This window comes from Aaosphaeria arxii (genome assembly GCF_010015735.1).
Source record: "Aaosphaeria arxii CBS 175.79 unplaced genomic scaffold BU24scaffold_11, whole genome shotgun sequence".
Taxonomy (NCBI): Eukaryota; Fungi; Ascomycota; class Dothideomycetes; order Pleosporales; genus Aaosphaeria; species Aaosphaeria arxii.
The window spans coordinates 568242-594004 of record NW_022983484.1 but is presented as its reverse complement, the minus strand read 5'-3'; the positions used below and the strand labels follow the sequence as shown (position 1 = coordinate 594004).

The window sequence follows — 25763 nt, the reverse complement described above, 5'->3', positions numbered from 1 at the left end:
CGTAAGATAATTATGATACGACGCGAAGTGAGCAAACGACACTAATTACTTGACTGGGATTAGCCTCGGCTCCACTCCGTTCAGCCCTACCAAGCTTGGACTCTTCAATTAACATTCATCCCATCTACAACAACCACATCCACCTTACACAGTACCTTCAATTACTTCAAAGCCATATCTACGATCACATCCACAACTACACAATCCCGAAACACTATCAGCTCTCCACCCTGATACAACCTCCACAACACAACAATGGGCGACATCCTCACCCAAATCCAAGACGAGCTCGACATGGTACCTCCCCTCCCCTCCTCCCCTCCTCCCAACACAACCTCAAACTAACCACCTCACCTCCCAGCTCCTAAACCAAATGTTCATAACCCTCCGCTACATCCAAACCTCCTCCCCCTCCGCCCCAATAACAGGACAACCCACCCTCCCCCCCCTCGCCTCCGACCCCTCGCAACCCGACCCCAACACCAATCCCGCCAACCCCCCCACGACATCAAAGGCAGAATTCACACACCAGATCGCCGAGTTCGCGCAAGACATCGTGACGAAAGAGCAGCAGCTCGAGATACTGTTCGACGCGCTGCCGGGCATGGGGATTAGTGAGAAGGAGCAGAGGGAGAGGATGGAGGCGCTGCAGGGGGAGTTGGAGGGCGTGGAGGAGAAGAGGAGGGAGGCGGGGGCTGTGCGGGAGGGGTTGGTGGAGAAGGTGGAGAGGGGGATTATTGGGGTTAGGGGGGGTTGATGGGGGGATTGCGCTGGGCGGTCGATTTGAGAGGCGGAGGTGGAGAAGTCGTTATACCCTGGGGATTTTTGGCTGTTTTGGGGAGGGGATTGGATGTGTACTTCATGTGGTGTGGGATGGGTGCGATATGGTATGGCAAGGTCACCAACAATCCCAGCAATGATAGATGTCACAAAAGACGATGATAAATGAATAAAAATCAATAACCACTCTCACAAAGACAAACAGCCCATCACAGTTGGCGCTCGTAGCCGCAGAAAACCCTATGTGATCGCGTCTGCATCTGCATCTACATTTGTACTTGTAAAGCATGTATGTATGTCTTTAAACTCCAGTAAAATTTCCATTCCATTCCCTACAAAAAGCCCTGATGAGGTATACGGTATCCCATTGTGTAATTCCCACCCATAACACCCCCAACCCAAAGGAAAAATAAGAAACAAAACGCCCTTGTTTCCTCCATAACACTCCGATTGATTCCCTAGAGACGAAAGAGACCATGCCGGTGGAAGAAAGCTACGCCGAGCCCCTATACCGAACAGCCGTTTTTGATGATGTTGTCAGACTAATGCAAGATGTGAGATTTTCCGTGTGCGTGCGTCCCTTTTGTCTACTCCACCCAGTCAAACAAACGGAGAGGAAGAGAAGAACGATATAAAGGGCGGCGCAAGGATGAAGAAGCGGGAAGCGGAACTACTGATGAATCTGCGAGACATGGCCATGCTGGCCCGCGGGCCCACCCCACTCACTCTCATCATCGCTCCCCACGTCCGTCCAGCTGCTCGGCGTCAGTATGCCCTGGCGTCCCTCGCCCAGCTCGCTGAACCCGGCTTCCGAGAACCCTGCGTCTGTGAAGCCGCCCTCGGAGAAGACTTCCGAGCGCGCGTCGTGGTCGGAGTCGTTCTGCATGGAGAGGATCGCGATGTCGTCTGCGTGCGGGGGCACTGCGGAGGCGGAGGCGCCGGTCGTGAAGGAGCGTTCGGAGCGGGGGGTTAGGGTGCCGGTGGAGATGTTTTCTGGGTCGGAGTCGGAGTCGTAGGCGGTGACTGGTGCTGCTGCTGGGGAGGTTGGGGCGTTAGGGACGGCGAATTCGTGGGTTGAGGAGGCGGAGGTGAAGGAGTAGAAGGATTGGGCGGCTCGCTCTGCTTCGTCGTCGGCTTCGGACTGGGGGATTGAGGCGGTTTGGGGGTTCTCTGGGTGGATTGATGATGCCTCTGGGTCGGAGGTGAGGTCGATTAGGGCGGGTGTTGAGTCTACGGGGGCGGGGACAGAGGGTGTGGCATCGCCTTCAACTGTTGCAGAGCTCTCGCGGGATTCGATATACGTAAACGGTTTCGGTGAGGGAGCCTCGTCTTCGGTCTCGTGATCGAATAGAACCTGAGCGTCATCGTCGAAGGGGTTTGACATGGCAAGACCAGCAGCAGCTCCAGCAGCGAAACCCGTAACGCCACGGCGTCGAAGGTTCGAATCCTCTTTGGCCTCCAATCCAGTAGACTTTTCCGCGGTATCGCCCTCTTTCTTGAGCTTCCCATCGCTACCCACAAGATCGTCGAAGGACTTCTGGCTATTCGTCCGGCCCCTCGCCGTAGCATGTCGCCGCTCCGCAAGCTCCAACTCTTCCACTCCAATCTTCGCCAGCTCGTCCAGGTCCACCGCAACGCCCTCCGCTCGCGCTTTCTGGATCAACTCATTCCTGTTCCGCCTGACGATCTCATCCCTCCTCTTCTTGCGTTCCTCGTAGTCCTGTGAGCTTTCGGACCCGCGGCGAGGCTGGATCTCGTCGCCGAGCGAGTGGAGCGCCACTGCGATCTTGCGGCGGTACTGGTCGACCCATTGGCGGACTTGCGGTGACTCGTAGATGGCGATGCCGGCTGCGACGATGACGGACGCGGCGATTATGAGGCCTGTGGTGAGGGGTGCGTTAGGTGCCAGTGGGCGGTGGCGCGGGGGAGCGCTTCGGTGGTGGTGCGGAGAGTGCGGAGAGGGATGGCGAGGGCGAGGATAAGGACAAGGACCAGGTCCTGCAAGCAGGTTGGTGAAAGAGAAGAAGATACATGGAGGACGATAGTAAAGTGGATGGGATTTCCAGGGAATGGGAAAGAGAGAAATGTGCTCGTGGAATGAAGGAAGGGTACACGGCATGGAATGAATAGCTATGCGCGAATGCTTGGAGATGTGGTGTAATAGTGCTGTTACTTACCTTTGGCCAGTGGCGCAGGCATGATTGATTGAACGGTTTCGTTTCGTGAATGGATCTGTAGAAAGGTGGGATGTTGCAGGCAGAAGGGATAGAAATGCTGTAGGTAGGAAAAGGTGAGGAGGTAGTAAGGAAGGAGAAAGGATTATAGAGTACTGTAGCCTGAAGGCTGTACCAGAGGAGAGGAGAGGAGAAAGAGGCGCGGGTAAGATGGGATGGTCCGACGGAAGATGGAGGTGGTGGAGTGGAGAGCTTCGTAATGGCACTTGAAGTACGCCACAGCTTCGCCACCTAATACCTACAGGCTACGAGTAACCACGAGTATTCCAGTCCAGTCCAGTCCAGGTCAGGTTGCACCTGATTCATGTGCCTTTGGTTTACTGGCTCACATGAGCATACAAAGAATAATACTGCAATGATCAGCCCTCATGTTGGGAGATCACTTGTTCGGCGGGGTACTTTATCGATTCTAACCCCCAACCTAGGTAACTACCGGGGATGTTGGTACAGAGGCACAGAGGTTGTCCAACCAGGCGCTAATCCTGATTATGCAGAATACCCTTGGGATATCGCCCTTTCAATTCACCGCTTGCGGCAGGATTCGCGCGTAGGAGTAATAGAAAATGTCCGATATTATAGTATTGGTTGATTCTATGGTTCTACTATGCATGCACCAAGGATGCGTAGCCGTAACGCCCCAGATGAAAGACGCTTTCCCAAGATAAGTCTATGAGGTATACAATGTCCGCTTGGTAGCAATTCAGAAATGGAAAGAAAATGAAAGAGGAAAATATTAATCTACCGATAATGAAGGTTTGACAAACAATGGGGATATCATATTGTTCGGCAGTTAAGCATCGCGGTGTCCCTCGTGCTCTTCCTCAGCTTTCCGCTTCAACACGTGCTCGTGTCGGATGCCCCAGAAGCATGCCAGAATTCCCAATATGCTCGACACGAATGTGACGTAGTAAGCGGCGCGATAGCAAACTGCGCCTTTGTCGCAGCTCCGCTCTCCTCCACGCTGTACGCCGGAATGGGAATCATACACAGCTCCGTAAAACAGATTGTATATGTTTCCGCTGACGACAGGCGCAAGTGTCATGACTCCCCAATTGACCGCGAACCCCTGAGGTCCAAAGCTATCCACAACCAGTGCTGGCAGCGCACCGAAGAGGATTCCGTACGCAAGTCCGTTCAGAGCGGACAGTGTCCAGAGATAATGGGGGTCCTCGATATTGATGGCGCAAATCTGTCCCAGCATAAAGACTGTTGCACTGATCGCCGCACACCAATACCTCGACATGTGGAGTTTTTTCACAATGATGTCTGAGCCTATTCCCGAGGTGAGGCGTCCAATGAAGCTGAAGATGGAAATAATGGAAACATGCATGAGCTGACGATGCGCGACAAAGTCCTTGTCTACCGATTCATCATAGTGGTTCCATAGCGCTTGGACATCGTGACCAATGTTGTTGATGGTCATCAATCCTACGCCGGTCAATAGCCCCATGAGGATCCACAGCTGCCAGAACTCGGTCTTAGAAAGCAAATCAAAGCCAGTGATATCTAACCAATGTGAGCGCGTTGTCGATTGGCTTCGGTTGTCGTCCGCCGCAGGTCCATCAATGATATCCCCGGGTCCCGACAAAAGCGAAGAAGTTTCGGAGTCACCATCCTGTTCGTCATTGTCTGCACCTAGAGTGTTGGCAGTTGACAAGGAGCGCATGACAGAAACAAAAGAGATAGTGAAAGGAAAAAAGGTTAGGCTTACTTGGTTCGGGCTCAAGCACCGCCGATCTACTAAATGTGCCGCTACCGGCGGTAGGCTTGTGTCTATGCATGACATTGGAGTCACGCCGCGTACGCTCGCTCGTGGGAAGAGCCGCATAGCTAGAAGGCGAGTGGTGGTCGACCACATGAAGAAATGGTATCGAAACGAGAACAATGGCGGATGTCGCTATGGAAAGTAACAGAAGAAATCCCGATGTATCGCCCGGAAATGCGATGCCGGCTATGAGAGTGAAGAAGAAGGCGCTCAAACCGAATGCAGCCAATGGAAATGCCGTCGCCGTCCCGCGGTGTGTCGGCCAGTTCAGTGTTGCTGTGTTTGTCAGAGACAGGACTTGCAAGGGATAGGAAGAGATCGTACCAGTCTTCAAAGCACCTTGGAAAGCTGCGCAGCTTCCGACGCCGGTGAGGAACGAGCAGAAGGAGATGAGAGATACGCTCATGGAGCCAACACCTTGGTCATATGCTATCCGAGATCAGACGAGATTCCAGATTTCATCCAAGAGTGACCTTACCACTGCGAATTGGATAGTATCCCAGTCCAAGCGCAAACATGCCTATTATAGCTGCAAGTCGAGGGCTTTTCCTATCCGTTATAATTCCCATCGGTATGCCGACCGCATACATGCCGAGATTGGCTGCAGTACCCTACGACCAGTGAGTAACTATTCATATCGAAGACATTTCGGTGCGTACAATGACATTGGATTGCGTCGTGGACAGCTGCAACTTCTCGGCGAACTGAGGTGCCCATGCTGAGTACGCGTACTATGGAGAGTAAGCCGTGGTATCCGAGTAACATTGACAGAAGGACAAACATTTGTTCCACAGGCTAGAGCAATTGTAGTTGCAGCAACAACGGATACAATCCGTGTCTTAAAGTGTGTGGGCTTCTCCGACATTCTGAACGTCTGCTCTGCAGGAGCGTTGGGGACTTTAGGGTTGCGTGTACATGTGGAGGTTCGAGCGGAGACGTTCCGGCAATGGTGAGCCGAATGGATAGGACGCCCTAAAGGGAATGGTTAAACAAGAAGACGATCGACCTCGAATACAGTAATGAAGATCAACTAGGCGAAAGAAAAGGACAGAGGAGGAAAAGAGTGATTGAAGATTGAAGATTCAAACAAAAGGACGTCTAATGGGAATCCGGATGAAACCATTGCGGAGGGGAGCGATACTCGAGATAAGCCGGCCCTTGGCGCCAGGAACGTGCGTCACCCTTTCACGATAGCCCCGAGAATGGCATTCACAGCTGAGATGCTACATAGTATGAACATGTCAGCTCACACACTTATAATATCTAATTTACAAATTAATCATCAATCAAAACAAACCATCATCGGCTGAATGGTCTAGCGGTATGATTCTCGCTTTGGGTTCTACACCACAACTGCGAGAGGCCCCGGGTTCAATCCCCGGTTCAGCCCATTTTTTTGGTTTTTTTGCTCTTTGGTTACACAAATACCTAGGGGGAATGCTGGACTTTTATTTTGCTGGCGGGCTTGCATGGCTCTCAGTTGAAAAAGGATAAAACGCTGCTTATACATTTGGTTAAAAGAACACAATGAATTGTTGACAGATTTGACTTACAATAGGTACCTAGGTACCTGGATACTTTAAATACCAGTTTAACGTCGAGCCAGTTTATATCACTCTGTGCTTAACACTTAAGTCGTGGAAATCCAGAAATATCATTATCTATGTAACAATCAATCACTAATAAAAGCAACCATCTCCAGAAATCTCCCTCACTGCGTGCCTAACGTTAACATAACTGGTGGTTGGAGAACCGCTTGGCACTTGACTAAGCCAACGTCACCGTGCCTGGCAACATGATTGCCGCGCAGCCACCACGATCACGACGACAACACCATCCTCACAACCTGCGATCATGGGTGCCGCACTCTCAATCCCGTTTCTCGCTCTCCCGAGCATAGGCTCTGTATGTTCCGTTTGTATGCGCCAACTTGAGGATCGGCTAACAGTGACCTAGTTATGGGGTGTCGCCGCCTCGTGCTGCGGAGCTGCTACCTGCAGCGCAGTCTTCGGATCGTGTGGTGGAAAATGCGGCAACAGCATCGCGACCAGAATCGCATACGCCCTTATACTCCTGTTCAACTCGATCGTATCCTGGATCATGCTCACCGACTGGGCGATGAAGAAGCTGTCGCATCTCACACTCGACTACGTAGACATCAAGTGCCACGGTGAACAGTGTTACGGATATGTCGCTGTACAAAGGATCAATTTCGCGCTCGGCCTCTTCCACGTTATCATGGCTCTGATACTTGTTGGCGTTCGGTCTTCAAAGGATGGTCGCGCGCCTATTCAGAATGGATTTTGGGCCCCGAAGATCATTGCGTGGCTCGCCATGATCGTCCTCACCTTCTTCATTCCGAATTCATTCTTCATCGTCTGGGGCAACTATTTCGCGATGATCGGCGCCTGTCTGTTCCTTTTGATCGGACTTATTCTTCTCGTTGACCTTGCGCACAACTGGGCCGAGTATTGCCAAGAGAAGATAGAGGTCACCGAGTCTAGAGTTTGGACCGGGCTTCTCGTCGGATCGGCCTTGTTCATGTACTTGGCCTCGTTCGCTATGACAATCGTTATGTACATTTTCTTTGCTAAGAGCGGATGTGGTATGAACCAGGCAGCAATCACGGTACGTTTCTTGCGGGTACATCTGGAATTTCACGCTAACGTCCGGCCTAGATCAACTTATTGCTCCTCTTCATGTCTTCGGTTGTCTCGATTCATCCAGCAGTACAGAATGTAAATCCTCGAGCTGGATTGGCGCAATCTGCCATCGTTGCAATTTACTGCACATACTTGACCCTCTCTGCTGTCGGCATGGAGCCCGACGACCATCAATGCAACCCCCTCATCCGAGCTCGCGGTACCCGCAAGGCTACAATCATTGTTGGAGCTATCGTCACTTTCGTCACTGTAGCATACACCACTACCCGTGCTGCTACCTACGGCCTTGCCCTAGGATCCCAAGGCAATTCCTATGGCAACGGTTACGCCCGCGTTGGTACCGATGACAACGAGCACGGCCTCGTCGACACGCAACCCGAGTCCCGCCGCGAGATGCGCCAGGCCGCCCTCCGCGCTGCCGTCGAAAGCGGCTCCCTCCCAGCCTCTGCTCTCGACGACTCGGACAGCGAAGACGAAGACGAGGGTCCCTCCAAGAACCCCCGTGACGACGAACGCAACGCCACCCAATACAACTACACCCTCTTCCACATCATCTTCTTCCTCGGCACCACCTGGGTCGCCACCCTCCTCACATCCAACTTCGACGAGAACGACATGCAGAACGACTTCGTGCCCGTTGGCAGGACGTACTGGGCCAGCTGGGCGAAGATCATCAGCGCCTGGGTGTGCTACGGCATTTACACGTGGAGTCTAGTCGCCCCGCTTCTGCTGCCCGACCGATTCGACTACTAGATAGTTAGAGAGGAAGAAACATACATGCATGCATCATTCGGCTGAAAAATCGCTCGAAACGTGTATTTTTAACTCCATTTTCCCTTTTTTTCTTGTTTCCTCATTGTTTGTCATCTTGTCGTTTTAGTCGCTGTATACCATCATTTGCAGCTCTCTGCACACGTCCTAATCTGGGGTTTTGGGTCTTTTCGGAACATATCATATAGCAATGCAAGCATTTTAAACGTCATACCCGTTCATGTTTCGTGAAGTATCTTACTACTGAAGCATGGAGATGACTCGTGTGGATTGACACTCTAGTGCTGGTTCACATGTATAGGATTTTGAGTGACTGTCATTGTAGAGATATTTTATTCACTAACATCATCATCACATATACGTTATATGGCTATTAGATGTTTTTAAGCTACTACGTGGAGTAAGCTACAACGTATCTAGAATGTATTTGTATTTAAACCTCTGCGACGCGGCGTATGAACCATTGACGCACAAGCAAGGCACCTAAGCTTCTTCTAATACGTGTCTGGCTGAGAAGACAATTATCGGTTCTACCGACCGAATCCAAACCAGCCCTTCTTCGCAGCTTTCGGTGGCTCCTCCTTCTTCTCGTCGACTTCCATCTTTTCGGGCTCTGGTTCGGGTGCCGCAGCGCTGCGACCGGGGTACTCGATGAAATTCCACGCCACGTCGTAGAAGAGTGGTTTGACCGGCACGGGCTTGAGCTTCGGAGGCCATGATACGAGGTTATTGACGTCCACGGTGCCGGATGCAGGGTACTCGTTGAGACGTTCGACGACTGGTGCGGAGACGGATTTGGATTTGGCTGCGGCGTCGGAGGTGCCAGAGACAAGACCCAGCGCGACGACACCGCGATAATGGGATGTCAGTTTGGTGAGGTTCTCCTTCAGGGTTTGTGCCTGTTGCTCGGACACTGCGAGTTTGGATGCCTTGGAGGATGTCGGCGCCGGTCGCGGTGCAGACACAGCCTGCGATGCTAGAGTGAGGGCGCGGTTGCTGAGTGCTAGTGCTTGCTTGGGGGCGGCCAAGAAAGCATGGGAATGTGAGAGATTCAGGCACTTCAGGGCCTGGAAATATGCACGTTGGCCATCGAGCTCAGCGATGAAGCCGGCATCGCGAACGGCACCCCTCAACTCCTTGACTGAGTCTATACTTTGCAGGATAGCATCGTACAGCGCAACACGCTCCCGGAGCCTAGCCAACTTGCGACCAGTTGGTTCTTCCTGCTCGCTCCATTCCTTCCCGTCTTTACGCGGTCGTCGTGGTTTGTGCTGCACGCCCTTCGAAAACGAAATTCCATCGTCGGAGCCGATGAGTACTCTGTTGCGCCCAACACGCCACGCGATCAAGTCGTAGTTGACTGCGAGGCTTGTTACGCGGAGATCCTGCATCCGCGAGTCGCCTTCGTCGACGCCCTCCTTTTCCAACTCTTCGATAGCTCGTCTTGTTGCATCCACGGCATCTTGACTTGCAATGAGAACGTCGTCGTAAGCAGCCGATTTGTCTTTCGGGGATGCTGATTCCGTGAGGGTATCAAGGTTCTGAGAAGCTGTGTCAACAGCGACCAGGGCTTGTCCGATAGCGGCATCTACTATATTGGCATTTCGATTGCGCCATGTGATTGTAGAACCTGCAGAGTTTAGAGATTGTCATTCATTGAGATGATGTTTATACATACCCTGTGGGCTTGCCTCCTCCTCTTGCAGTGCCTGAGGATCCACACTCTCGACAGCTTTGACCAGATCACCATCATCTTTGGGGAAAAACTTTCTCGAAACGGCGGGAACGCCGACAGTACGAGGAATGCGGTGTTGATATGCGGCGTATCGAATGCTAGGATCGGTAGTGCCCGCAAGAACTTCTTTGAAAAGATCTTGCTTCGTATGTTTCAGGAGCGCGCTGTAGATGACCCGAGCAGCAGAGTAATGTTTCAAGCAAGCCGTCCAGCGATCAGAGGGAGCATTGCTGCCTTTAATGCCCTCTGCCTGTTTTTCAAACTGCTCGGCACCAGCTAGCGAATAATAGTATGCTCTGGCTTCCAATATATCGATATCCGTTGCTCCGCTGGCTGATGCATTAGAAACTAGTGTAACAATCTCCTCTGCTGTTTTGACGGCCTTGTTCAGTCGCGAGATGATGTGCTGTCGTGTCGAGCCAGTAATGTTCTTGTCTGCATTATCTTCCGAGTGTGCGGTTTTCATGAGCATCGCGTGCGCCCATGCTCGCTCTGATGTAAGAAGTAACAGATGCAAGAACCTAATTGTACAATTAGCCTCTGAATGAACACGTAATGTCAAATGGGTCGTACTCAATGTTCTTCGCAATCTCCTCGGCTGTAACGGGCGCCTTTGCGGAATACTTCGCATTTTTATGTGTCGCCCGGCCTAATTTCTTCCGTACAATACGCAATCGCCTGGAAAGCTGCGCTCTGTAGGTAGCATAGTCCCCTAGGAGGAAAGCGGTTTCCCGATACCCTGAAACGAATTTGGTGATGTCCATTGCGCCTGGGGAACCTTGGGTGGAGGTCAAGTTGTGGGTTGACGTTGGCGGGGCTCGAACATTGGCGGCGTAAAGTTACTCCGGCCGGTATATTCTCTCGTGATCCTACATCTAAAAGTTTTGATCTCATTGAATTAACGTTGTCATGCGGACTCGTCCATCTGCCAATTGATTTTCTTTCTTTTTTGTATTATTGGACACTTTTCCGATCATATCAGCTTTACCAATCACGAGATAACGCCAATTGGTCCTGAACATTGAGCACGAATACTTAGGAGGCATGCAAAGCTGTAAGCTCCGCACTAGTTTACTCGAGTAAGGCAAGAGGAGTTGTCTAATCTTCTCAGACCATTCGAAGATTTCCTATTTTCGGTAATTCGTGGTGGTAAGCATCCCGCTACAAACGCGGAGGGTGATGCTTGAGCGGGCTTCGACATGCCTCGAAACCGGAGGGCGCCAGCTCTTGCGAAAATCGAATCGATCTCTCTCCAGTCGTCGTCCGCTGCACTCGTCCATCTGGCATCATAGCCCGAGCGATCATAATGTATCCAATTGGTGGACGGCCGTTTCCACGCTGGGTTATGAAAATGGTGACGTCGACCATCACGATCCTAGCAAACACGGCAGGCACTCCCAGCCGGACGGCGGGCTCCTATTCGATTTCTTATATCCAGCAAAGACATTGGCATTGCTCAAACGAATATCAACGGTTGACTCGAACACGGTCCGCTCTCGGCGGAAGCTCCAATCGCATAGGAATTCTATTCGCCACTTCTCAACCACACAATGGGTATCGAAAGAAGCAGTAGCGGAAGCAATAAACTTGGCAGGAGATGAACTGGAAGAGGGAATGAGGGAGAATATGTTGCGCTTGTCGGCACCGGACGCGCTCAGGGAGCTTCTATCTTCAGGGGTGCAGGGGATGCAAGATTTGGCATGGCGATTGTACTCGGCCATTCCTGAGCGCAGCCGCGCCCCTCATTTACAAAAGGAGCTTCTTGATTTCCTTGCCTCGGCAGAGGATTCGATTGACGCAACTCGCGTGTTGCAAATCTTCAACGCCTTGCCTATAGAACATCGTGGGGGAACAGCGTACCGAATTGCCGTGTCCGCTCACCTTTCACTTGAACTCATTGGTTCTGCGGTGCAATTGCAAGAAGAGGCTGCAGCTCGAGCTGTCAGCATCGATATCGGCACCGACCAAATACTCCAGCGTATCGTGCAAAGGAACAAATGGGAGCTCAGCATGCGCGTATGCAAGGCATTCCTACAATGCACACAGAATCGCAAGTTCCATATCGGACATTGGCTTTCCGCTCAATCTCGCAAAAGGGGCGACCACAAATTAGCATGGGGAACCGTCTCTGAGCTGCCATATCTTCGCGGTCACCTGGACTCATTTCTTCAATACGTGGAGCAGTATCGACATGAATGGACGTCAACTATAGAGAATCAAAATGCGCTTGCTTTCATGTTGGAAGGCCTTGCGCCAGAGGCTATGAATCAAATACTCGACGTTCATAGAGCAGACGAAGATTTTATCTGGAAATACTTCATTGGGTTATTCAGTAAGCTGGATAATCTTGGACTTCCCTCCGCTCGTCTTTACAAACATGCCATTGGAGTATTCCTCAGCATTCCGCGATACAGGGAGTATAAAAATCAGCGAAAGGTATTCATGGCATTGTACGAACAGTATCGGGAAAAGTGCATCGCAAGTACTAATCCTCGAGACCGGCCAAGTTGGGAATTACTAAGAAAGTTGATATTGCAAGCCGGCCATCACGGTAGTCACACTGCAAGATCTGCTGGAATAGACAACCTTCTCAATGATACGAGTATCTTCTACCCCAATGAACGTCTGCCAAAAGAGATCCTCCGGTATCTCTTGATGTTTCATGCCGAGCACGGAGAGGTCAGCAAAGTCCATCGGTATTTCGATGCATTACCCTTCCAATCGACAGACCAAGGACTCAAGAGCCTCTCTAGTCTGATTTTTGCATATGCAAGGCGAGCGGATGTACAGGGTGCCGAAACACAATTCAAACGCATCTCTCAAGAGTTTGGACTGGAACCGGATGTTGGCTGTTGGAACGTTCTTCTTCTCGCCTACGCACGCGCGGACGACCTCGATGGGGCCATTGACTGTTTCAACCGTATCTTGGACGCAGGCGTTGCTCCAGATGTGAAGACATTTGGTCCCCTACTTGACCTATGTGCAGCAAGAGGCGACGTCGAGGCATTCGAGTCAATTCATTCCAAAGCCGAGCAGCTTAAGGTCCCTGTACGAACAAACATAAGGGCAAGGGCCGGTTATGTCCATGCCTCTTTGTCTTCCGGTGACGCGGAAGGCGCAGAGATAATCGCTCGTACCATGCTTGAAGAACAACGTGCTGGTTCTCTGAAAGGGGATCTCACCCATGTATGGAACCTGCTCATCAATCATCATGCACTGCTGGGTGACGTTCCCTCCAGTCGACGACTTTACCGAGAGATGCTCGACAAATCGATACCACTAGACACGTGGACGTATGGTGCTCTCATGCGTTCACTGATTGAAGTCAAGCAGACAAATGCAGCATACAAGATTCTCCGTGTAACAATGCCACAAAACAACATACGAGTCCATGCGTTTCACTACTCCCTTGTCATTGCTGGGTTTATTCGAGAGCGACAATTTCATCGAGCACTGCACGCTCACCGACGGATGATCGGACGCAATGTCCCACAAACGCCGAGCTCTCGACTTTCTTCACTGCATGCACTAGGCATGGCGGAGCTTGAGAAGCTTGCCGAGCTGAAAGACGGTGAAAAGAGAGAGCGTTTGATCGAGGTGGAAACATCATTGCGGGAAGTTTTGCTCAACGACTCAGAATCTGAGGTTGCTAGGCGTGAGCCGCGTCATCAAAGATTTGTGGATTCAAGGGCACACAATGTTCCAGATGGGTATTTTGGGCTTTTGATCCTATTGTATAACACTCGTGGTGCCTACGAGATCTGCAAAGAGCTATTTGAGGCCGCTTCAATGGCAAAGACAGACGATAATGGATATGAAGCCCCAATTGGCCTACTCGTCGCAATCATGGAAGCACACCTTCGAGCTGGAGAACATGATGAGGTCGCTAAATGCTTCCACCTAGCTCGCAGACAGGCCGACAAGCTCGTCAAAACCCTTGCTCAGGTCGTTGAGCCAGCAGGTCCTACTGTGCAATTTAGCTCCTTGCTTGACCCAGCTGTCAGAGACAAAATGGAGAATCCTACCATTTCGCGCAGCCGCCGACACGTTCTCCACCGCGCCACTCTCATTTACATGCGAAGCCTTTTCATGCAAAAGACTGAAGCAGCTTTCAAGCAGGCTCAAAGGACCATAAGATCCCTCCTTACAAGCGGCTACATCCTCGATAACCTTACATGGAACGAATTCATACTGGCGCTCGCCCAGCGCGGACACAACTTAGAAGCCTTTGCGACCTGCGAGGCATACCTCATTCCAGCTTTCCCGGGATGGCGAAGACTGAGCCCTTACTACATGCGCAGAGAACTCCGAGGGTACTCATGGATGGACATCCGACGTGCTGAAGTGGATAGGAAAACCATCATGCCTAGGTACAGAACCCTAGTGGTACTTGCAGCGTCATACGCAAAGGCCCGAAGAGATCAAGACAACGGAATTGGCTATGATCCCGATCAAGGCGGCTGGCCACGAGAGACTCTTGAAAAACTGGCTCCTAAAACTGTTGATGCAATCAGGACCATGCCTAGGACCGGAGATAAGGTGCAGAAAGAGTTTCTTTCAGGGTTGGAATAGAGTGTTCGACGCGAAGCAAGAGTTAGAGGAGACGGGGTGGTAGTAGAGAATTTCATTGTATCGTTTTGTAAATATGTAGCCATACGATGTACGATCCAAGGTATACACGAATGTACAACAAGGAGTTATGAACACTGTGTAGAGGACGTCAAGCTACAATGCTCATGACAAGAAATGTAAAAGAACTAGAGAATTGGTGAGGGTACTGTACGATATTGGTCCGTTGAGCATTGGGCATGAGTTATTGTGTATACACATCTAGTAATATCATCATCCACGTCCATTTTTAGTCCTGTTTCTTCCTACTCCCAAGTCATTGCGTTGCATTCAATATTGAACGCTAAGTATCCATTACTTCAGGACCATAATCAACCAAAGATGAGTCTATGTTTGCGCAAAGCAGGTCAATAGTAGTAGATAAACTTTCATTCACTATCTCTTGATCATGAAAAGTTCCGAATCAAAGACGAATACATAGGCTACGAATATCAGAGTCGATTCCACAGCATCCTTTCATTCATATCGAACCCTCTTTCTCTCCCAAGCTTTCCGTATGTGTATTCATGGTAGAAACCCCTCTCGGAAGTAGACTGATTGAATTGTGTATGAAAGTATTTGTGTAGTGCTTGGTAGAAATGCATACTTTGCTTCTTCATCGTGGAGCAAAGCAATGTTGCAGTGGTCCATGTTTTATCCACTGTTCGTTACCATATCTTTGTAAGAGTTGCTCATATTCAACTACGATTATGCTGGAAACGACAGTTGTTTACGCATTATGCAAAGAAATTCGATGTAGAAAGAGAAAGTGTCATCGTCTTTGACAAGTCGGCATGGAATTAGCCAAAGTGAAATTACACCATTAAGTAAATTTCTTTCCCTAAATGAAGTATTAAACACAATATTTTATATAGAAACTAAAAAAATCTGTTACCGATCACATACATGTAGTTAGGAAAATTCTTTTCAGAACCGGATAATCCGCAGAATCTTCTGAGTGAAAGTAACCCTACACGATATGGCCCCGATGAAGTGACAAACCTTAGCGTAGACGCACCACACACTTTGAGGGAATGCAAATGTTGTTTGTAATATGCTTTAATCTTTAAGAAGAAAATGTAGTCGATGCTTATCGCTTGAACGTGTACATGTAAAAGATGACTTCACTTTTAAAAGTCATCTACGGTCTTTGAAGACGCTCAACGTGTCTATGACACCTCAAAGACCTGGGCTCTGTCCGAAGAACATCCAGTGCTGACGGCTATAGAAACATACTACATTGCTACCATCTAAGAAACAGTAGAGAAGAAGAATGAATGGCCACTTTATAGTTACAAAGTGCTTCAGATATCACGAAAGCCTCAACCGTTGTCACTGACGAAATCCTGAAGCCCATACTGCTCACTCCAGCAGGAGAGCCCATGACCGCCTTGTATTATACTCGCTCGAGCTTTGGAGAAAGACGTGAAGTCGAGCAATATCAAGGTGCTCACTTCAGACCTCGCCCTTTCCGTTCTGAAAGGACAAAAGAATCGCTCAGTCGACATCGATTCAACCCGCCAAATCATAAAATCATATATTGTATACACCTAGAGTTCTCGACCGGATTCGAAATTACATGCTCGCATGTATATAGACGTGGGTATGGACCAGAGGGAGGTTTGAATATATCGGTCGCTATTATTGTGCTGTATGATGGGGGCCTCAAGCGGATCGACGTCGTATACGATAGAATGGGCTTCGAATGAACTGGGCTTCACGCAGGGAACTCGTCGCAAGATAAGGTGAGAACATGTAAAGAATCAAGATGTATTTGTTCTACAGAAGAGATGGCAAGCGATACTAGAACTACACCAAATTGAAGTGTACATCTGATGACAAAATGTGTTGTTAAACAGTCAGTTTTGCAGCAAAGGTATCTATCTGCATCCGCAGAAAACAATCGCAAAACTGCTTTGGATTTGAACCAGCTTTGCCTACTTGCAAGTCTACTGTGCGTAGGTACAGATACATTTGCTTGAGCTTGCGAGCCATATGCTGCAATGTACACCGTACCTTCGCTCAAGTTGTCCGACGTGGACACGACCAAAGACCCAGAGCGCCGTGGCTCGACTTTGCGACACGACCTTGCGACACCATCTTCCACGACGAATGTGCCCAGGCCTAGCGAAGCCCTTGACTCAGATACAACCGTCTTGCGATTTCTTCATGATCTTCACTGTTGCTTCGGCCGAAGATCTTGGGAAAATGGCGATGCGACATGGATTTCCCAAAGAAGGCAGCGCCGGAACCCTCGCGAAGCTGCAGACCATCTATCCATTTTACGTCGCCGACCAAAATGGCCACCGCGACTCGCCTCACCCTGTCCTGCTGGACAGAGTAAGACACTTACCGCAAGGAGACTCGACGGCACCACCGGCAGAGGCCAGCCTCAGAAGACGCCCAAGCCCAACCCCCCAGTTGCCCAGTTGCCCCCTCCCCAGAACGTTTCGGGCCTGTTGTGCAAATCATCCCAGGGTCGGTCACCAACGTTCAGCCCGCCACATCGCGCAAATCCTAACCTGATCCTATTTTAATCCAGGCGCCTCACGTCGGTGAAAAACGTCGTCCCTCGCTTAGTTCCCGGCCTTGCTGCTATGCCAATCTAAGCGATGCGGCGCGCGAGATTGTGAGCAGCACGTTCTGTTACTCTAGACAGTTAGGACTCTGCCCCGGAACTTCGCTGGCCCGTTTAACGATGTTCACAAACGTTTACTGTCAAACTTTTTAGAGTTCGGCTCTATCGGCGAATCTCATATTGGTTGGAAAGAAATCGAGATATTGATTGGCAAGTCGCAACATGTCCAATGAGATTGGTATTGCGCGATGCGTTGAGTTGTGAAAGATCTGCTTGGGCCAATAGGCATTGCCGAGGACCCTTTCCATCAGAATCATTGGGTAGACCGTTGATCAGAACGATGGACTGTTTACTACTCGTAGAATGGTAGACCTTACCTGGTACTACACCGAGGCATTACTTTGGATGGCCGCTACGAATGTCTTGACTCAGTCATGTATTATTCTGATATATACAATATAATTTCATTGAGTTGTGCATTTGTTCTGTAGGGGGGATTTTTCAAACAGTGCCTCAATAGGAGTAATTGATTTTTTTGCGACATTGAATATCGATACAACATGCGGAACAAACTATCGGGAACAAGTGATTCCATAACGATCTATTGTTCACTCCAAATCTATTCCCAATGTTGCGCATAAAATCGAGGGGCTGCCGTAATCCTTCTTAATAGTAAAATCTATTCCAAATGTCGACAAAATAGAAAGGCAGTTTTAGATGTAATCTTTGGTATTGATCTATGAATTTTACAATAACCAAAGTACAACGTCCACTTGCAATTGAAAAGTCTAGACATGCAAAAGATACAGCACCCCACGCTGCATGTAACAGGTGGTTGAGTTCTACAGACCGGCACCGATTCCAGCTGAACAATTTCCCATGAATGGCTCTCGTCTCGAATCCTAACCATGCAACATACTATGTAGTCTTCATCAAACAACATCATCCATCCCAAAAGGCCTAAAAGATCCGACAACCCTACCGTACATTACACGCTTCTCAGCCTCTCCAGCATCCTCAGCCTCTGCAACATCCTCACCCTCGTCCCAAAAATCCCATCCCCGTAAATCCTTCCCAAAAACAAACACCTCACATATGCAACACCTATTTTCCCAAGCGAGATTTTCGCTTCGCCTCAGAACAAGTACCTGTAAAAGAAAAATTTACCACTACATACATACGCCCTGGTCTCGCCGCATGAAAAACGTCCCCTGTTCCGTACCAGAATCGGAGGAACGCCACAGCCAGGCTTCAGTACGAACAAGGCCAACTGAGACACTGCGGGAGCTTCTCACTCGCGCCATCACGCACATACATGCATACGAGGGCGGCGTAGGGAATGGAACCTCGGCCCAAGATAGCTCGACTTTGCAGGCGTGATTGGACCATGTGAAGAATCTGTCGTAATGGATAGTCCGTCGTGATTGTGTAGGTAATATCTACCCTCCGGCTTGCTTACCCCCACGCATGCGCGCGGAGGGTCATATCCGTGATTTCTTCCGAGACCAGAGCGGGGGAGAACGTCTTGATGAAGGATATTGCAATTGTTTATCCCCGAAGCATCATGAGAGGTCGAGTGCGTAGAAAATCCCATCATAGACTGCCAAACCTGCTTCCCTACTTCTCCTCTACCAATGTCGTCGGACCATTTCCAATTGAGACCACATAAACACACTAAACACACATCGCTTTGAACCAAGCAACATGGTACCCCCAACTGCATTCATGAAAAGAAAATGAGACATAAATCCCCGTGTCGAATAGGGAAGTCAGGAACGATACCTACATGGACTGCGCATGGATTTCCTTCCTCCATTCTATTCTTATTACGGAGTACCCTCCGGGCGTATGTCCTGCCGGGCGTAGATAGGTAAAAGGTACACTCTTGAAAAAAAAACTTGCAAGATTTCCTACAATAAGTTTATAATACTTTCGCTATTAAGGCGAATCCGCTCTTAGAGTATATTTCACTAGGATAATTGGTTTTCGTCGGTTTGGCGATGACTTAGACCACATTAATCATGACTAAATTTACACTGTCCTGGAGAAAGGGAATCTATTCAGAACTTTCAACGTCACGAGTCTTGAAGTGATTCAAATTATTCTTCTTGTCGAATTTGAGGCGTACCTAGCTACCTCGTAGTCAAGCTTAATAATCCTCTACGTGGTCTTTTCCGAGCCTCAAATCCCTTCCTCGACAATCAGTGACAGCGATACAGTAAGGTTAAGAATAAAAAATCCCATAGAAGACTCCATCATTTTAGTTATGTTCTCTATTTTGCTTTGTATGAAGTAAAATTGATTGGGCACAAGTATGAGCGCACGGATCTAGTTAACAATGGCCCAAACTCTTCCTCCATCCAAACCTGCCACAGTAGGCTTCAACCATCAATAGGCAGTGACTTGTACCACCAGCCCAATTTACGAAATCAGCTGTCTGTTCACGATGGCGACATCTGGGAGTTCCCAGTCACTCGTCTTGAGCACAATTTTTGACGATAACGAAGCTCTCGAGGACATGTTCGACAACATCAGAGGTTGCATTCATCTCCCTCCCACCAGCCAATTCGTGCTGTGTCGGGGCGATGCACTACTGAAATCGTGCGAGGACATAACTGCACAGTACTTACTAACATCACCTCTTCCACCTCCCCTCCAATTCCTGCCATGGTTCTCAAAAGCGTCTTCACGAAATCCTGACTCGCAGCGCTGGTCATGGCATACCGAGTCGTCCAGCAACGGAGCAAATCTCTCTCTAACTTCTTCTGGCAAACAAGTTAACCAATCCTGGCAAGACGTCCAGTGCATTGCCTGTTTCTGCCAGGACGACTCCACTGCTTACCGAGATGGGCTTTTGACACTCTGCACTCATGCGAACAAGGTTTTCATTCATCAACCTCTCCGGATGTATCTGTATGGCTTATACATCTACAAATGCCAATTAGAGGCGTGGATTTTCGATAGATCTGGTATATGGGTTTGCCAAGCATTCAATATCCAGGACAACCCGCAAAGGTTCCTTGCTATGATACTTAGCTATCGATCAATGTCAGACGCAGACCTAGGATTGAGTAGTGTTGTTAAGCGGGACGACAATGGCAGCTTTGTGACTTTCAATGATACTGTTACACCTGGCCTACAAAAACTGTACCTGGAAGATAAAACTATAGCCCTTTCCGACGATCTCGTTGGTCAGGGAACTACGTGCTACCGCGCCAGGTCATCTGGGCGTGATCAGTGGGACTACGTGATCAAAGTCAAATGGCGTCCCGCTGATCGACGCCCGGAAGAAGAGATACTGAATCTCGCCATGCAGAAGAAGGCATGGGGTATTGTGTCGCTGCACTATTAACGAGACATTGAAAGCACCGCCAATCTACGACAAGGTCTTCACTTCGGACCGTACTATGAACTTGCACCATTGCATAACGAGACCGATACACCACCCAGAGTCGCGAACTCGGGAGAGGAACCAAACATCTCGAAGCTAGTCACACCCACCAAAACGCCGTTTCAGAACCGCATCTTCACCTGCGTCGTGACCTCTCCCATAGGCCGACCGCTCCAATTCTTTGCGACCCGACTTGAATTACTTCTCGCGCTGCGTGACGCCGTAAGGGCACACCGATCGCTTTTCCAGGACGCCAAGGTCCTCCACCAGGACATTTCCGTGTGGAATATCCTTATCTCGCACCCTCAACGTCCGGGTGATCCTCATGGCATCTTGATCGACCTCGACGTCGCAATCAACGTGGCAGAAGGAGGGCTACGGAAGCTAGGTGGGGCGATAGGCACGCGTCCGTTCATGGCCATTGGCGTCTTGTTGAGGCGGATTCATACCTACCGTCATGATCTGGAATCCTTCCTCTACGTCCTGCTGTGGGTCGTCGTCGTGAGGCAGAAGGATTACCCGCCCGTGGGCAGCAGGCTGAGGGAGTGGAATCAAGGGTCATTGGCGGACTCAGCAAGGCTCAAGACATCCGATATGGCTGAAGACAGCTTTGGGAATGTTCTCGCGGAGTTTGAGCCCGAGTTCGAGTCGTTGAAGGGCCTTGCCGAACGGTTGCGTGGTCTGCTGTTCCCAAGGGAAAGTGGAGAGCTGTGGACCGGCACGGTCGGCTCAGGTGCTGGCATAAATCGCCTCTACGATGCATTTATTGATACATTTTAACAGGCCATCCAACGAGAGAGGCAATCGATGGGTTGATAGTTTGTACATTCATTATGTGTAGCTGGAGCCATGATGTCCAACGACCTGCCCACCATGACTGATTGGCTTTTCCGCCCGCAATATCCGCTCCTTCGGCGGTAAATTGATCCCTCTAATCTTGAGTTGACCTGTAGGAAAACTCATAGCGAGTTGAGGGTTGCTCGACCGCAACTCAACCAACTTGCTCATCGCCGCCATCCCTCCCCGGCGCACTGTAGTATCAAACCCGAAAAACGCTTGGTATGAGCAGAACATCATCCACCTGCCCATTTACCGCAATCCCGTCTCTCCCGACCATCTCGAACCCCACCTTACCTCTCTCAACCACCAAAATCTCATCTCCTTCCTCATCCGGAGACTCTTGGCCTTATTGCTTCCTCAACTTGGGAACTCCTCACATCGAATCAAGACAGAAGAGGGCGGGTGGCAGGGAGGACCCAGAGCACCGGGCCTCCTCAGTTGCACGAAGCAAACGCCACCAGGCCCATCTTAACTAAACGGCTTTTTGTCGTATTAGGAGCAGCCAGGGACGCAACGCAACGCACGCAAGCGGAGGAGGGGAAAAGCGTTCAAATGGGCATGCGTGCGTTTGTGCATCGGTATGTATGAATGACGGGGGAAGGGAGGGGACGGTCATGTCGTGTTACCATTTTTCCTGGCTGTGGCCAGCTCGTCATGGATGGTGTGCGTGATGCGGTACATACTGTGTGTATGTATGTGTGTATGTGCGAGTGCGTCTGTTTGCACCTACATACGTGCCTATGCCTCGCGCAGAACGGAGCGGAGCGGAGCGACGACGTCGGGGACGGCGAGGGGGATGGTCCGCGGCGCCCGTGGTGCTTGCTTCGTTTTCTCCAGAGCGGGTTTTTTGTCTTGTCATGGCATGCTTACTGCATGGTTAGTTGGAGGCATGGGAGGAAGGGAGGGAGGGCCGGGCCTTCGCTGCTGTGGGTGGATGGAGGCGGCCGGATGCTCAACAGGGTGAGGTGTTGTGATTGGGCGACACGATCCGTGAGTGATTGGGGGAGCAAAGGAAAAGGGTTCAGGAACAGGGGTACCGGGTCGCGATTCCTATGCTGTAACTAGAATACACACCATGTATGTATGGTGTATGGAGGCGTGGACATGTATGTGCATGGGGAACCCGAGTGAGAGGGACCTATATCCGTTCGCGTGGGTTGCAAGTACAGACTGGCGTCATGTATGTATGTAGCCATGTACGTGGTCAGTCAGCCGGTAGTTGTGTTACTTGCTCTCATGTAGGTATGTACGAGGATGTTGAAAAGCGGAGGTTCCGAAGATAGAACGGCGAGTTCAGCTTGCAATGGGGTGGGATGGGATGTTAGATGCAGCAACAGCAACCAGGAGCAATCCCTCCAGAACGGTGTGAAGCTGGCCTTGCAACAATCGTAGGGCCGGTCGACAAGTACAAGTAGATGGCCGTCATAAGCGAGGGAACTCGACCAGGGCGCGTATGTAGCTATTACTGCAAGTATATGGGCGAAACATGCCGATCTTGACAGATTGGCAACTTTGTATGGACAGCGCTCGTCGGACTCAGCTGGCTTCGACCCTCACAGGCGCCGAACGAACCCATATACCTTTCAAGAAAGTCGCAAAGAAATAAAGTTACAACACACCAAAAGTATCCCGTACAGCATTCGTTGTATACGGCGGGCATTTGTGCTGCCCAATGATGTGAAATCCTAGAACAACCCCGGACAAGGGGCGAGTAGCCCTGGTCGGCAATGCAATCAATGTTCGACGCAGCGTTGGCTCGTCGCGTTGCACAGGGTCTCTCTCGCGAAAGACTTCCATCCATATACATGCGACACAACGTCAGCTTGCTAAGAAAAGAAGAATCACATAGGGCCGGTGGTCTAAGAGCGCGAGGTTAGTCCGCAAGCGGAAGCCTCAAACATCCGCTCAGCAACTGTCAGTCGACAGTCAACGCTGTGCAGGCAGCCGCGACAGGTCTGGATTTCAACGCAGCGGAACGAAAGGGAGAGTTTGCATGTATGAGCATGCGTCGCACGGTGGGGAAGCAAATGTGTGCTGGCTGCAAAATCAATGTCCCCTTACAATTCATGTTCTGGGGTACTCTCGCTTACGGTCAAAGGCAGGCGGAAACGGCTGTTCGGGCACGGAATAAGGGATCGAGGAGTGTTTTGCATGAAGGCTACGGAGATTGTTAGCTTCGGTGTGATACTTCACGATGATGATTAAGCCCCTCCTCAAATGCTTCGCTCTCGACTTTGGCCCTGGCTACGTTCAATTCTATTGTGAAGTCGATCGGACATTTCAAACTCTCGGGATCTTTGGCAGCATTATGGAGAGCAGACGGTTAGACTGTAATCAAAATTAGATTCAATGAAGATATGTAGAGATTGTAACTTGTAGACTTTCATTGCATATAAGATCGAATAGACTCACCTATTCAGATTTCTTTCTTCACTGCATTAACACAGCAACTCACACTCTTTTGAACAACTCTTCCTTCTTCAAGGACCACTCTCGTTTTTGTAACAACCACTTTCATTAAAGCATCATCATTTTTTCTAACCTTTTTTTTCTTCAAAACTCCCACTAGGACAATTTCAAAATGCCTTCTATCCGATCCATCATCTTCGCTGGCCTTGTCGCTGCCCCCTACGTCGCCGCTAAGTGCTACGACTTCAAGGTCTCCATGTCCGCCAACATCAACACTCCCGACCAGCCCGAACCCAAACAGGACGTCCAAGTCCAAGTGCAAGCCTTCGACAGCGCGACGAACGCAGAGCTTTGCAACGGCGGCGTCATGCACGGCAACACCAGCATAACCGTGGCCGAGTACGGCTGCAGGATGTTTGCAGGTAACATCCCCAATGTAGATGTGAACACCATCCCCGAGAAGTCGAGGATCGGCTGGAACTGGAGACTTGAGGACCAAGTCAAGCTCAGCTTCTGCCCCGGAGACGATATGGCTTCCTGGTACGTACTCTTGCCTCAATGACCCATCTTACCGATAGTATGAACTGACATGATCGCCATCGAACAGCATCGACGCCACCCTGGTCGATGGAGATCAATGGGCTTGCGTCAAGAGCCCTATCTGCGAGGGCAAAGCGAACTGCATATCTAAGGAGTGCCATGGCGGTGTTATCAAGCGCTGCAACGGAATTCAAGACGCGTAAGAGCAAGTGGCCATTTAGGTTCTTGTTCCGTTTCCTATCCTCTTTTGGCCTTTCCACCCAGCATCATCCCCGTGTAGCATTTACAGCGTAGCATTTAGACAGGCGTCAGGAATTGGAAAATATGAGTTTTGAAAAATATTGAATGGTCCCTGTGAGCATTGTGATGATTCCCAAAATAACGACGCTCAGGACTCGTCTAGCGAGATATAGATGCAGGCATCGGCTGTTATGGACAGGGCATCGCGCGCAACCCCTGCGTCTGATTAACTTTGAATTCAGTGATCTCCCACTTGTCACCTTGCTGCTATGACATGGTATTGCGTTATTATGGGTGGGTACGACCGTCTTATTCGAGAGCCGTGGCTCTGGATCAGCGTCGAGCATTGTGTAACTTGCACAGGGCCTGCTGTCTCTCTCTCCATGTAGGACAGCACCAACGCTGGTGCCAATCCCAGCAGTCGCAAGCGATGTGACGATGCTGTGACCGTTCCTTCGAGGTTTATTTCTGCTCGTGAGATCATTATACGTCGGCGCTCCATATATGGCTTGTGTGTCGTTCAATCGCATTGACAATTTCGAATTGCGCATTGATGTTGTTATGGAACGGGTGCCCAAGGCGTGCGCACCAACACCAGCGATACGGTAGAAGTCGGTTCAAGTACAGCGGTGCCCTGTCTATAACTCTTATCATATATCATATCCCACATCACTCAAAACGCCCTTATGGTGTTCGACATGCCCATTCTATTCGTGGAAAATCAGATTGACAGCGTCGTTGCGTGTGTCTGAGACATCGCGTGGGGATAATCCTAGACTACGCAGTGAGATGCTTGATCACGTCGCTTCACATTTCGCTACCACAGAGCGGTACCTTTGCGTCCGAACATATAAGGAAAATCTGGCGACAATGGATCAAGATACTTTCGCACAGGAGGTGCAGGAACACTTAGCCTGGGATACGTTTAGACTTCTCGTGTGATGGAGTCGCATAGGAACTGCGATTCAGAGAGCTGCATAAGGATAATCAATGAGACTCCAGCTGACTGCGAGCCACCGGAAGGAAAGCAAGGAACTACGGACCGTGGCCGTCAAGCTGGGTGCACTGCATGTTCTTGGTAGAATGGCATGTTTCTGATGCCTGGCCACGTCGACGTTTTCTCTTTAGGCTTGAGGGACCTCACCTCATATTCGGTCAGGTCCAGGGAGGTAATAGGCAGTCCTTGCGCGGTAACTGCCGAACAGTTCC

At 50.1% G+C, this 25763-nt stretch overlaps 12 protein-coding genes and 1 non-coding gene across 13 annotated transcripts; 9 read left to right on the top strand and 4 right to left on the bottom strand.

Moving 5' to 3' along the window:
• The first annotated feature begins 119 nt into the window (after window positions 1-119).
• Window positions 120-919, top strand: BU24DRAFT_58866 (uncharacterized protein). Its single transcript, XM_033534444.1, has 2 exons — window positions 120-297; window positions 362-919. The coding sequence occupies exons 1-2, from the start codon at window positions 256-258 to the stop codon at window positions 755-757; spliced, it is 438 nt and encodes a 145-aa protein (XP_033378804.1). The 5' UTR covers window positions 120-255; the 3' UTR covers window positions 758-919.
• A 43-nt stretch (window positions 920-962) lies between these two features.
• BU24DRAFT_427589 (uncharacterized protein) lies at window positions 963-3190 on the bottom strand. Its single transcript, XM_033529262.1, has 2 exons — window positions 2958-3190; window positions 963-2661 (listed from the first exon to the last, which is right to left on the bottom strand). The coding sequence occupies exons 1-2, from the start codon at window positions 2977-2979 to the stop codon at window positions 1451-1453; spliced, it is 1233 nt and encodes a 410-aa protein (XP_033378803.1). The 5' UTR covers window positions 2980-3190; the 3' UTR covers window positions 963-1450.
• A 513-nt stretch (window positions 3191-3703) lies between these two features.
• On the bottom strand, window positions 3704-5752 carry BU24DRAFT_58816 (MFS general substrate transporter). Its single transcript, XM_033534443.1, has 6 exons — window positions 5561-5752; window positions 5445-5510; window positions 5258-5390; window positions 5104-5208; window positions 4726-5055; window positions 3704-4643 (listed from the first exon to the last, which is right to left on the bottom strand). The coding sequence occupies exons 1-6, from the start codon at window positions 5642-5644 to the stop codon at window positions 3805-3807; spliced, it is 1557 nt and encodes a 518-aa protein (XP_033378802.1). The 5' UTR covers window positions 5645-5752; the 3' UTR covers window positions 3704-3804.
• Window positions 5753-6083: 331 nt separating this feature from the next.
• BU24DRAFT_t80 lies at window positions 6084-6169 on the top strand. The gene has a single exon. It is a non-coding gene; the product is annotated as a tRNA-Pro (tRNA).
• On the top strand, window positions 6084-6382 carry BU24DRAFT_427586 (uncharacterized protein). The gene has a single exon (XM_033529261.1). It carries the CDS (start codon window positions 6103-6105, stop codon window positions 6271-6273), a length of 171 nt encoding a protein of 56 aa, XP_033378801.1. The 5' UTR covers window positions 6084-6102; the 3' UTR covers window positions 6274-6382.
• Window positions 6383-6594: 212 nt separating this feature from the next.
• On the top strand, window positions 6595-8424 carry BU24DRAFT_427585 (TMS membrane protein/tumor differentially expressed protein). Its single transcript, XM_033529260.1, has 3 exons — window positions 6595-6684; window positions 6736-7407; window positions 7458-8424. The coding sequence occupies exons 1-3, from the start codon at window positions 6634-6636 to the stop codon at window positions 8193-8195; spliced, it is 1461 nt and encodes a 486-aa protein (XP_033378800.1). The 5' UTR covers window positions 6595-6633; the 3' UTR covers window positions 8196-8424.
• Window positions 8425-8580: 156 nt separating this feature from the next.
• Window positions 8581-10730, bottom strand: BU24DRAFT_399824 (uncharacterized protein). The gene is made up of 3 exons (XM_033525424.1): window positions 10522-10730; window positions 9892-10469; window positions 8581-9843 (listed from the first exon to the last, which is right to left on the bottom strand). The coding sequence occupies exons 1-3, from the start codon at window positions 10710-10712 to the stop codon at window positions 8744-8746; spliced, it is 1869 nt and encodes a 622-aa protein (XP_033378799.1). The 5' UTR covers window positions 10713-10730; the 3' UTR covers window positions 8581-8743.
• Window positions 10731-10856: 126 nt separating this feature from the next.
• On the top strand, window positions 10857-14797 carry BU24DRAFT_427583 (TPR-like protein). The gene has a single exon (XM_033529259.1). The coding sequence runs from the start codon at window positions 11128-11130 to the stop codon at window positions 14518-14520; it is 3393 nt and encodes a 1130-aa protein (XP_033378798.1). The 5' UTR covers window positions 10857-11127; the 3' UTR covers window positions 14521-14797.
• A 1762-nt stretch (window positions 14798-16559) lies between these two features.
• Window positions 16560-17093, top strand: BU24DRAFT_467094 (uncharacterized protein; the record flags this gene model as incomplete). Its single annotated transcript, XM_033532417.1, has 1 exon — window positions 16560-17093. The coding sequence occupies one exon, from the start codon at window positions 16560-16562 to the stop codon at window positions 17091-17093; it is 534 nt and encodes a 177-aa protein (XP_033378797.1).
• A 2559-nt stretch (window positions 17094-19652) lies between these two features.
• Window positions 19653-21331, top strand: BU24DRAFT_472627 (serine/threonine-protein kinase Sgk2; the record flags this gene model as incomplete). The annotated part of the gene is made up of 2 exons (XM_033532746.1): window positions 19653-20470; window positions 20501-21331. 2 exons carry the CDS (start codon window positions 19653-19655, stop codon window positions 21303-21305), a joined length of 1623 nt encoding a protein of 540 aa, XP_033378796.1. The 3' UTR covers window positions 21306-21331.
• A 453-nt stretch (window positions 21332-21784) lies between these two features.
• BU24DRAFT_58714 (uncharacterized protein) lies at window positions 21785-22629 on the top strand. The gene has a single exon (XM_033534440.1). The coding sequence runs from the start codon at window positions 21954-21956 to the stop codon at window positions 22428-22430; it is 477 nt and encodes a 158-aa protein (XP_033378795.1). The 5' UTR covers window positions 21785-21953; the 3' UTR covers window positions 22431-22629.
• Window positions 22630-23785: 1156 nt separating this feature from the next.
• BU24DRAFT_427579 (uncharacterized protein) lies at window positions 23786-24629 on the top strand. The gene is made up of 2 exons (XM_033529258.1): window positions 23786-24314; window positions 24382-24629. Exons 1-2 carry the CDS (start codon window positions 23947-23949, stop codon window positions 24515-24517), a joined length of 504 nt encoding a protein of 167 aa, XP_033378794.1. The 5' UTR covers window positions 23786-23946; the 3' UTR covers window positions 24518-24629.
• Window positions 24480-25333, bottom strand: BU24DRAFT_58763 (uncharacterized protein). The gene has a single exon (XM_033534441.1). It carries the CDS (start codon window positions 25103-25105, stop codon window positions 24623-24625), a length of 483 nt encoding a protein of 160 aa, XP_033378793.1. The 5' UTR covers window positions 25106-25333; the 3' UTR covers window positions 24480-24622.
• Window positions 25334-25763: the final 430 nt, after the last annotated feature.